We start from the raw sequence: 12,621 nt of genomic DNA, 5'->3' as shown, positions 1-12,621 counted from the left end.
ATAATTAAACGTGAACCTAAAAATCATCATTAATAATGATACCTTATAATGGAAGCACAGATCACTATGTTGTTACGCAAGAGTGGGAAACAAAGAAAGTAGATTCATAAGTATGTTATATTTAAAAAGAATGCATTTCATTCATGGTCATCCTCATATCATATTAATATACTGTCGTGCCAAACTTTTTCCTAACTATACTATTACATTACATATTCCTTACGTCCACCGCGTGAACGAATACCCTAATTTATTTTAAAAGCAATTTTTTCTCATAACTTCTATAAACTACAAGTAAAGTATAGTTTACATCCTATTAAACTATGTGGCTAAATTAAATTATAAAAATCTTAAACCAATTAGACAGATAATTTATCTTATTAGCCTTAAAATAAAGAGACAGTTGTATGGCCTTATTGATGTAAAAAAAAAAAATCAGCGCAAAGCAATCTCGACTAATTCGTGATGGAAATTCATCAATTTGAATTTATAGAAATGAGCCTCAAAATTCCGCAACAAGAGTAAATCCGTTCCGAAATAATGAACAAAATACAATAATTGAAATAACGTAAAATAAATGGACGAAAGATGGCTCGGTACCTTTTTTTATCGAATTGAAATGACGATGAACAATAGAAATGACAATGAGAACAACCATTGGCAAGGTCGGGAGCAAAAAAATATCGTAAGAGTTGATAGCAGATTGTAACGTTCGAAAGTATGCTCCTTGATCTTGTATTTATAGCCTTAAGGGGTGATTGGCGAGTTTCGGTTCTTCAGGTCCACGTCGCCCGTCCGAATAGAATCTCGTTGCTCATCTAGGGGTCACATATTACCTATGACTCGGTCTCGGAGGGACGGTTAGAAGTCGTGCTACGTGGGGCTGACGTTATCAAGATTTTCAGGAAAGCGGTTGAAGAGTTTGTTTTTGGGCGAGCTGACCTTTGTAAGAGTGAGCCCGTGGGACGTGAACTGATTCGATGTTGGACTCGTTCAGATAACGATTGGTGATACCGAGCTGAGATCAAATTATGATCTAATCCAGTAAATTTTGCGGCCATGCGATCTGCGCTTTAAGATTACTCGTTGCATGAATCATCAATTTATAAGAATTAATGGATGACGAAATCTAACATCAACAATTCTTGAGATATGAATTTCATGTTTTTTTTATTAATGCATCTAGGTACATATAAATTGTATAGCTAAAGTAATAGGGAGAGCACGCGACAATTTTGATATTATGTTAAAGTATTTAGCTATATTTGTTTTTTCAGTAAAATACAGTTTAATTACAAGATTTCTAAACAAGCTACCTGTTAGAATTTCAAAACTATCGATTTTATTAAAATTAAAAAATACTTTTCTTGTGATGGTTTTTTGGTGAACTGTGCTACATACAACTTCTCCGCCACCAGACAAGTTTTAAGAGCATCGAAAGAAGCTTGAAACTAATCCTACAATGAAGATTTAGATAAAAATGAAAGATGTCAAATTTACAACATAAGTAAAAGAGTAATATAAAAACTCTATTATTATAAGCAAATTGATCCATTCGATATTCTTAGAATTAATTTAAGTTTAAAAATCAGTACTAGAGGCAATTTCTTCAATAAAATATCAAGCATCAACACAATCTATATTGAGGACAGTTAAGTTAAACACAGTTTTAATTTTGTTGGATATTCTTTTTCACAGATGAATTAATGTAGTTTTTTTTTTCTCCTTAGATTTTTATTTTATCGTGCTTTAATTTAAATTTCCAAATAAAACATGAAAATCCAGTCCTTGATATTAGAATATTGATCCGAAATTAAAAATAATTTATACCTATATATTTTTAAATTATTAGAATCTACTTTAAAAAAATATTATCTATAGAGAAAAAAAGAGGAAAAATATTAATTTCGTTACCGTTTTTTTATCCTTCTTAAGTGAATGTATTTAAAGTCTGAAACACATATCCTTATTTTGTTTTTATCGTCGAAATAGTTTATTTGGTATGGCCTTGGATTAGATTCATCATCAACTACTCCACTACTAGGTAAAACCGTAAAAGCACAACAATTTTCTAACCATATAATAATTTATTTTTGTTTTTGTAAAAGCTAGAAAGCCCAAGAGCGTCAAGAGCCAAGACCCACCTAAATGAGTCTCTCTGTCTTTCTTGTCCAGTACTTTACCCCTGTAGGCCATAAATCAAGTAAAAATCAATATTGATTCTAAAATCTCTCTTAAAGAGTCTTTAGATTCTTTCCTCCTCTAATTCTGAGCATAAAATTTATTATCTTTCTGGGATATACACAGAACTTGCTTTTACCTTTTTGCTCCAATATATTATATAATTAAATTAAATATAATATCACAATTCACACACCCTTTTATTTAAGTCCTCCTTCAGAGGCTCCACAATTCACGCCAATGGTTAGAATAAATAGAAAGAGAATAGCCAAGAAGAGAGAAGGAGCTTAGAAAGAAAGAAAAAAAGTTTGTTTGTAAAGCAAACTTTTGTTATCTTCATTTCACTTCTTCGGAATTTTCTGTCTCCCACCACAAACAAACCACCATAAAAACAAAGCCTAAGACAAAAAGGAAACCAAAAGAAAAATGGAAGCTCTTCATCACCATGTAAGTCCTTTCTCCATAAAGTTACAATCTTTTTTCTATCTAGCACAGGCTTTTCCAAGTTAATTTGTTGGTTAAACTTTTTTTTTTCCCTTTCTCTTCTCACATTTGGGTTTATGAAAAAAATTAAAGGACCACTTTTACTTCAACAACCACAAGAAGAGTGGGCAAATACCGGCGTTTGGCAACTGGGATTACGCGAACGAGTTGCCAATCACTCAGTACTTCGATTGCGCTAGGCAAGCGGGTTTGATCCGCTACAGCTCCTCCTCTGGCGATACCGTGGACCACCCATACGTCCCACGTGGCGACTTCCACGCCGTCGATCATCACCAACACACCAAGCCTCATCGCACCGTTCAACAAGTCCCCGCCAGAAAGGTAACGCCTCTCTCCGTCGACAAGACTTAGATAGTTGAACCCAAATATTAATTAATTAATTAATTAAGATTTGGGGAAATGTTATTAAATTTGATAATTGTTACACAGCAGACGAAACGATGCCCACCCAACAAGGAGCAGAAGAAGCAATTACAAGGCAATAATTACAGTAACAATAATAATATTAGTAACTATAAAAATAAGAACAAAGTGTGTGACGTGACGGAACAGCCACGTAAGCTGGTGAGAAACGACGCCGTACATCGGGCTGATCAGACGGCTCACGTTCATCGTGCGCCAAAGCCGGTGGATGAAGATCTCTACAAAATCCCTCCAGAGCTTCTTCACTATTCCAAACGGGTACATTTCCTCTTCTGGGTCCCACGTAGTTTTTTTTTTTTTTTTTGTTACCATGATTTATAATCCCGTGTATCACATTCACTTGTTGCGTGGTGTCATTCCATTTCATTTCAATTCAGTAATTGTCGTCACGTACAATACCAACGGCTTGGTGGATCGTGTGATTGATAGTCAATGCATGATAATTAACCCAGCCGTGCTTTATTTGCTTGAATTATTGTGTCTTGACTCTTGACGTACTAAAGAACACATGTCACGCTCACGAGTTTTGTGATATAATTTTGATTATTTACGGTAATATTTATTACATAATGTCGTCTCAGTGTGCACCGAGTTTCAGAAGTCCTTTGAAAAACTCTCTTGTTTGTCTTTCACGCCGCTAAAGTCAAACACTCTTTTGACTTTGATATTAATGTTTGGGAAAATAACACATTTATACCTCGTGTTTTAATGAAATGTCGAGTTTAACCCTCGGTTTTCAAAAATGTCGAGTTCATACCCTCTGTTTAACTAAAATGACGAAATTATACCCCATGTTTAACTAAAATGATGAAATTATACCCTGAAATACACAACAGTGTCACGAATATTCTTTTTATTAACTTTTCATTGACGTTGACTATAATATGTATATATAAACACCAATTATCTTTATTCATTCGCGCCATATATGTAATTTATTTAAAAACTAAAAAATAAACAACAGTCTCTTAATCGTGAAGAACACAGAAAGATGCAAATGGGTAAACATCGATAGTTGATAGTCATCAAAATCGCATATTCGAACAGAGAATCCAGAATTTAGAGTTACAATTCGAACACGGAATGAAGTCATTTCTTAGGAGGTATGAGTTTTATTATTTAATTTCAATTTAAGGCTATTTTTATTTCAAAATTGAGAATTTGGAAGTTAGGGCACTGATTTAGATTTGATTTGGTTTTTCTTATATAAGAGTTAATATCAATGAAAAGGGAGATTTGTGACGCTGTTATTCATTTCAGGGTATAATTTTGTCATTTTAGTTAAACAGAGGGTATGAACTCGACATTTTTGAAAACCGAGGGTTAAACTCGACATTTCACTAAAACACAGGGTATAAATGTGATATTTTCCCTTAATGTTTTTCCTCTTGAGTCTTGACCTTTGAAATTGATTACGTTGCGTACATAGCATTTAGCACAAACAACAAGGACGAGAATTTATTAATTTTTCTTGATCCACTCGATTTTGTTGATATTAATTAATTTATCAAGTCTAAAGCTGTTATATTCTGTTAGGATTTATAGGGTTATTTAATAATTAAATGATTTTTCTTTCATTCTCCATATTTGTATTTATTTATTTATTTCAATTGTTTCTAGAAATAAAATATTATTTATTCTAATTGTTTTATGTTGTATTTGTAGAAGAAGAGACTGGGAATCTTTTCACGATGCTTGGTTCCAGCTTGCACTTCATGAGTTACGTGAAGGGAGTTATGAAGAAAAATGCATTGAATGCTCTTTTTGCTGCTTTGTTGACCCATTACTAGGTTTTGGATTAAATTAATTAGATATAAATCGTAATTTATTTTTATATATATAGTTCAGTAGCTGGCTAAAGGACTTTGTTCTCCAAGGCAAGTCAGAATGTGTTTTTGGTACACCATGTTGTTATTATAAGCTTTGATTATCAGTGTAAGAAAGCATTATCGTACGAGGCCCTTAAATAGAGTGTACATTTCTTGATGCTTACATATATGTGGACAGTCGTACTCAAATTGATGTCTTGTTTTTATATTACTCAAATTTCTTTTAACAAAAAAAAAAATCTTGACACAGACAAGACTCAAAGGAAAAATTAGAAAAAAAGAAAAAAAGAGGGTAAAAATAGATAATATATATATATATATATATATATATATATATTCTCTCTCCTCCTTTTATTAGTATTTTTGTTAAAATTATGTTTTGGTGGGAAAGATGGTAGTAGTTGATGCAATTTCTCAAATATTAAACTTCCGAATCAATAGTGTTGTAGCAACACCATTTATCCACTCCCGAGAACAATATGTTGGCGTGACTATTGCAATTCGGAATTATGACTGCCCAAATAGTGTTACCAAACAAAGTGTAGGTTCCTACAATATTATTTATTCGTAGAGAAGAAATACATGCAAATGGGATGAAATTCATTTCCTTCCAATCAATCAAGAGTAATGGAAATTTCCTCCCGGTGACAATGTATGGAAGGAATTATTCCTTGTGGTAGACCTCAACCTGGCTTATTGGAAATTTCGGCCTTCCAATAAGCCGATAAGGACGGCTTAATGGCTTAACGAAAATTTTCCTTCCGTTAAGCCATTAAGCCGTTTCCGTTTCTTATTGGAAGCCATTATTCCGTTAAGCCAATAAGCCGTTTTGATTTCAATTAAAATGTAAAATCAAAAGGACAAAAATGTTACGTTTTTAATCAAAAAGGTTAATATGCAAACTAAATTTTATCTTTACATACAAACTATATAATGAAAATATTTTCGAGACGTTTTTATTTTAAGTAAGAAACGTTGACGGAACCACGAAAATTTTATTAATGAACTCTCACTTGTAGCGGAGGAAAACCGTGGTTACAAAAAATATCATAAAACGAAAGGATTACAAAAATAAACCGTGGTACATAAACTATATTTTAGAAACTATATTATATTAAACTATATAGAAAATTTAATTTAGAAACTATATTATATAAATTACATAGAGCTTGATGAGATTGTAGAGAGAATTTGATGGATGATGTTGTGAAAAATTGGATTGAAATGAGTTATATTTATAGAGAAAAAGGATGAAAGTGTAAAAAAATTAATAAATCCGTGTATAAACAGTAAAATAACGGAAACCGCGGAAGCCGAATTTCCGTGTAAACGGTTCCGCGGAAGCCTTCTTTCCGTATAGACGGAAGCCGCTAAGCCGTTAAGCCGAACCACGCGCGGAAGGAAGGAAGGCTTCCGCATTTCCGTCTCCAACAAGCCAGGTTGAGGTAGACCATCGAAAATCAGTGGAAGGTGTACAGAAATGTTCCTTCCGTTGATTTCAATATTTTTTTCAACTTTTTTTTTTATTCTCCTATAAATATTACTCTCATTCACATTATTTTCTCACAGCTTTCTCATCTAATCTCTTCAACTATTCTCATTTCGATACCATATTCTCATATATTTATTGTTATTTTAAAGTTTCTAATTTAATTTTCATTTAATATATAATTTTAGTAAAATTTATATTTTTCTCCACTTTTTCTTCTTCTTCTTCATATATAGTTTGTAATCGAGTTTTAATATATAATTTTCATATATAAATTTTGTATATAAATTGTCGTACTTTATAAGTTTAAAAAAAATAGTATTCATTTTCTCATTTCTATATTATAGTCTTTATTTAAAAAACACTATATTTTAATAATTTGTAAAAATATTAAATTTAATTATATATATATATATATATATATATATATATATATATATATATATATATATATATGAAACTGTAAAGTTTTGCCAATGGAACAGAGCTTTCTCTTCTATAGTTGGTGGAATTCCGATAAATATTGAAAAAAAAAAAAATCATTCTTTTTGAATTAAATACGGAATTCTCTGAGCAATGGAAATGGACATCTAACTTCATTTCACAAGCCCAAATTTAGTTATGGCCTATGGGTAGGATATGGAAATGAATGTCACAGCTACCCAAGTTTTTGATAAAAAAAAATATCACCTCCCACTTGTATTTAACACTTTAGAGCATCTCCAGCCGAGCGGGATAACTATGCTTTGGGGTTATAATTCACTCCAACCGAACCTTATATATAACGCCAATATAGCGTTATCTACTTTTCATAATTGTTTTGCGCTATATATGGTGCATTACTATTCATCACTCTAAAAACACTTTTCACTTGTTATTTAGTCCTTACAAATTTTGTTATTTACTCAATTATCATTGTTTTATAAAAGTATTTCATATTTATCTCAAAAATTATTTATATATATTAAATATTTTAAAAGACCACAATATTTTAAAATACAACATTGACATTTGAAGTTTGGAAAAACTAAAATGACATTAATATTAATACCGAAACGAATTAACATTACAACGACATCGAAATGCAAAACTAAAAAAAAACATTAAAAAAACAGAATACAACAAAATAAAATTACAATACATAAACTAATACTCGGGGAGATTAGCGTCGGATCCTCCAAGACCGGTGAAATATTGCGAATATGAATCGGAATTAGGAAGTGGTGTTTGAGATTGTTGTTGTTCGGCTCTCTTTTGTAAAACATTGGCTTGTTCAGCTTCCGGGAAGCAACAATGACATCAACGTGTTAGAGTCTTCTCACCTATTTTTCAATCTCACTCAAGGTATTGCTCCTCCCGCTCATTATATCATACAGGGAAATGAGTATAATATGGGTTATTATTTGGCTGATAGTATATATCCAAAATGGTCTACTATTGTTCAAACTATTCGAGAACCCCGTGGCCGAAAAAAACAATATTTTGCAATGAAGCAAGAATCCTGTAGAAAAGACGTAGAACGTGCTTTTGGAGTTCTCCAAGAATGGTTTGCAATTGTGGCGGGACCGTCAAGATTTTGGAGAAAAGATGTCTTAAAAGATATAATGACTACATGCATAATAATGCATAACATGATAATAGAAGATGAGCGTGATCTCAACGTGCCCATTGAAGTTAACATAGAAACGCCACCATTGGGGGTTGAATTAGCGGAGAATGATGATACACGATTTCATGAGTTTTTCAGTCGCTACAGACAAATAAGAGACAAAGATGCACATATCACGCTCCGAAATGCATTGATCGACCATTTGTGGGAGAGATATTCTAATTCAGATGTGTAATTGTACTTTATTTTATTTTATTTTATGTTATTTGTTTTGTATTGTATTTTGTGTTTAATAAATATTAAGTTTACTTTGTGTTAATTTGTATTTTCAATAATTTTATGGAGTAATACTTCATTATTAAATAATGAATAAGTGGTATAATTAAAATATATTAAATAAATATAAGGGTATATAAATAAATAAGAGAAAGTTGAATATAAAATTAATATTTCAATTTGGTGTAAAAAATAGAGTTCGGTTGGAGATGAGGTAGTGTTTGATGTGACATGTACTGTAAAATAGAATAGAAAATGGTGTTATCGGATGGAGTTGGTCTTATACACTATTGCTATTGTAAATTTGTATTATTGGTTCCTTACATTTTTTATAATCCTTTTTTTTTTGTAAAGGAAGAGTAGCGTTGTTCCCTATGTATTTTTCTTAATATAAGGCTTATAAGCTTGTGAGTCTGAAATGCTTTTTGCAATCTGAGAAAAAATAAAATAAAATAATAATGAACTAAGTCACTATATTTAGAAAATTTGCTAATTAATAAATCTTTTGTAAATTTTAGATAAATAGTCTTGTACATTTAGTCAATTTTAGAAGATTTACATGGTATATTTACGTCATTTGATTTTAAAAATAATTTTTTATGATCATTTATTAAAAACTTTAAAAAAAATTAGCTAAATAGCAAAATTTATTATTTTCATAGAGCTATATATCTGTTATCTTTTTTGCAAAGTTTTTGCTTTTGTTTTTTGTTTTTTATATATACTTTTGCAGAGAAAGTAAAGCAAGAAAATAGACTACACTACAACGAAGGTAAGATCTCATTGGTTATTCGTATTCTGAGCGTCAGTACTTATTTCTTAGTTTTATTTCACTTACCAAAATAACATAAAGTTCCAAAAATAGATTCAAAGAATGTTTAAAAGTTTCTCTAAACAGAAGCTGGGATCAAGAATTAAAATTTGGCGTTTTTATCGTGTTGTCAGATACAAACTTAACCAGCAAGCCATACTATATATATGCGCACCTTCCAGGCAGTTAGACGTAAAGTAAAAAGATTTCTACCATTGGCGAATAATACTTCAAAAATAAGAAAACTGACGTCAGAAAAGAGATCTATTATTAATATTAAATAATAATAATAATAATAATAATAATAATAGTAATAATAATAATAATTTGACAGCGTAACTTTAAATTTATAAAAAAAGAAGTTCAATTTTTTATAATGATCAAACTTAATCAATTTCCTTTTTCTAAAAGCATGAATTTGACATATTTATGTGCAAGTGCAAGTGCAAGCACATATATTAAAATTGAATTTTTATCTTGTGTTCGGACAAAAATATATCTTCAATTACTTTTTCTCACTTCTCTATCACTCTAATTATCTTGCTTTTTATCCTTCCAACGACCTCCAAAGATCAATGATAATTTCTTATTATCTTTGACGATATATGATAGATAGGGCAGAATTACTTTTAAAAAATCAGTTTTTTTCATTTATAACTCTATCATTGAAGAAAATATTGAATTTCATAGAAAATAATCGAAACCGATGCACTATAAAAGGAGTCATTGTCCCCTTAATTCCGAGTCATTATGATTACTTTTTATGAATTCCCGATTACTTCATATAAAATTTATACGTTCTTCAAGAGTTCGAAATAAATAAATAAAAAATTCGATTTAGTCCGTGTATGATACAGTCGTCAGAGATTATTTGAGATTGTCGTAAGAGTGAAACCGAGAGAGTTAGAGAGATAAAAAAAAAAAAAAAGATAAGTCAGAGAAAATGTTTGTATGGATATTTTTGTAAAAAAAGTGATACAAATATAATTTTGATATGTTACATACAACAAGTTGTTAAAGGCGTGGAGCCTAATTGCTCGCCGAGCTAACGAGTTGAAGACTGGCGTCGAGCTGACGAGTTGGAATATTGAAGACCGAGATCGATTGCCGAGCTGACCACGTTGAATAGGAGGTCATATGACAATGTGCATGTCGTTTTGGTCAGGAATTAGGTCAAAAATATCTTAATTTTTTTGTTATTCAGGGAGTCTAGAATATATAATTTTATCTACTAATATTATGAAATTTTATTATTGTCATCTGGCACTGTCATGTGTATATAAAATAGTGTTACGCGTAATTTCAGGATGCAATGAAATTCAACGAGGATGAGAGGTTAAAAATAATTGAGGTTTGCCTTTGCTAGGTCCGTCTTTTAATAATAATAAAAATGATAAAAGGAAAATAATAATAAAAAAACATGTACCTCTTATTATAGGCCTTAGTATCAGTGATTGTAAAGTGTGCAATAAGCAAAGAATAAAGGGCTTCATAAACCTTTATTTTATTTTTCGTTTGAATATATTGGTTGAACTATAATCGAAATGCTTGAGATTGCGTTTCATTATCAAAATTCAAAAGGTCCGTCGTCTCCTCAATTCTTAAGGACCACTTAACCGAAAGCAAATTATTGAGCCAAAAAGAAAGAATAATAAAAGTTCAGAAGTTCTTTTGCAAATTGATCAATTAGAAAAAACAAGCGCAACTTATAAATGTGGTCTGCATCAATACCTCCAAAAATCACTGCAAACTTGTGTATATTGTTTTATTTACGATTAAAACGTGACAAACCTCTGAAACTGTCCATGCACCTTTGAAATAAAAAATTAAGAAAAAAATAACATGTGGTCTATATATTATAACGCTGAAAGAATATACTACGGCTTTTAGTATATTCCCCTATTTTCTCTTCTGAGCTTGAAAATATCGCGTTGTGCCATTTATGGCATATATTTGGTTCAGTGTGCAACGTAATTAAGGACAAATTAGTGAGAAAAAACCAAATATATATATATATATATATATATATATATATATATATATGAAAAGTGACACTATTGATCAAAATGATATAATATATTAGCAATGGAAACACATGTGACCCTAATTATCAAAATTACATAATACAAGATAAATTATAAGAGGGTATGCATTTCTGCAGCTCGTAAGACTTGAACTCATGACTTTTCAGACGAGATATGTGTGAGATTATGATTAGGGCATCGTTTGGCATAACTTTGTTTAAAAAAAACGCTTTTAAACTGACAGGTGTTTGATAAGCTGTTTATAAAACAGTTGTTGTTGGTAACAAAAACTGATTTTGCGTTTGGTAAAATAAATATATTACAGTAAAAAGACTAAAATAGACATAAAATAAATATTTAACAATGCTATGGATAATCACGTGGGGATATTAAAATAATTTTATATCAAATACAAAAACGCTTTTTCTAAAAGCTAAGATTCGTAGCTTTTGTGACTCATATACAATTTTTAAAATCGTTTTTGAAATTTTTTCTAAAAACTGTTTTACCAAACAGTAAGATTGCAGTTTAATTTTTGCTAACAGCAAAAACAGGCTTAAAAAAGCTGTGCCAAACACGCCCTAGATCAAATTAGCTACCACAAAACCAAACATTTTGTTGTGCCATACTATTGGATTATATTTATCTATTTAATTGACTTTTATTTTGAATTTTGTGAGTAGTCCCGAAAGCTTCTAGATAGTCACAAAACTCTGATGTACGTAGAGAAGAAAACTATTGTTGATCGAAGTAAGACTCATATCATTCAATTAGGTGGTTACCAAGTCTATTCCATGCACGTCGAATTAATAGCTGTGACATTCATGATTAGAAAATAGTATACTCCGCTCTATAAAATCCAAGTAAGTTGGTTGTTTTTGTCATAGATTTTGAAACACAGAGGTGGTGAAATTTATTTATTCCAATTATATAATCATTTCCATTAATTAATGCGGAATATTGTTTTATAAGTCTCATTATTTATAAAACAAAGTCAGGACAATATATTTAAGATAAAGCTGCGGCTAATAAATGGAATAAAATAGACAAGAATCCCTTTAATTATCTTATTCTTGGATTGAATATCTCTGCCTACATAAAATAATTTATTTTCTACTGAGGTCAATAAAATGGGCCTTTTGAATGAGACAGAGTTGTCTCGACTAATTTTCAGTTTTTCTAGTTTTGTTTGTTTGATTTTCTTGTTTTCATCGAATTTATTCATTTAAATTGTTTTTCGTCGCTTGGTTGGTTGCAGCAAAGTTCACGCAATGGTAAATAAAAAAAAAGTCCAAGTATATATTTGTATTTTGTACCCCATTTAAAGTCAAATATTTGTACTTGCCATAGGAATTGTTTTGTAACTTCTTGCCTCAACTCTTAACCACCCAAACGCTTCTCAACTACAGGATATGATCATAATCCAGTACTACTAATTAAAAAAAAGGTGATATTTGTGAAGCACAGTTATAAAC

The 12,621-nt window shown here is 30.7% G+C and overlaps 1 protein-coding gene across 2 annotated transcripts; it reads left to right on the top strand.

The window, feature by feature from the left end:
* The first annotated feature begins 2,322 nt into the window (after nucleotides 1-2,322).
* On the top strand, nucleotides 2,323-4,941 carry LOC149382455 (ubiquitin hydrolase). Of its 2 annotated transcripts, none has more exons than XM_089629841.1 (4): nucleotides 2,323-2,628; nucleotides 2,758-3,006; nucleotides 3,115-3,366; nucleotides 4,774-4,941. In XM_089629841.1, exons 1-4 carry the CDS (start codon nucleotides 2,608-2,610, stop codon nucleotides 4,825-4,827), a joined length of 576 nt encoding a protein of 191 aa, XP_089485967.1. In that variant the 5' UTR covers nucleotides 2,323-2,607; the 3' UTR covers nucleotides 4,828-4,941. The 2 variants fall into 2 exon arrangements, with proteins under 2 accessions (XP_089485967.1, XP_089485968.1); XM_089629842.1 differs by having other exon boundaries at nucleotides 2,367-2,628; nucleotides 3,118-3,366.
* The last annotated feature ends 7,680 nt before the right edge of the window (nucleotides 4,942-12,621 follow it).

This window comes from Urtica dioica, chromosome 11, assembly GCF_054948205.1.
Source record: "Urtica dioica subsp. dioica isolate 48M chromosome 11, U.dioica_male_clone48M_v1_H2, whole genome shotgun sequence".
In the NCBI taxonomy this organism is placed as follows: domain Eukaryota; kingdom Viridiplantae; phylum Streptophyta; class Magnoliopsida; order Rosales; family Urticaceae; genus Urtica; species Urtica dioica.
The sequence above is the reverse complement of the archived record's forward strand: the minus strand, read 5'-3'. Positions and strand labels throughout refer to the sequence as shown.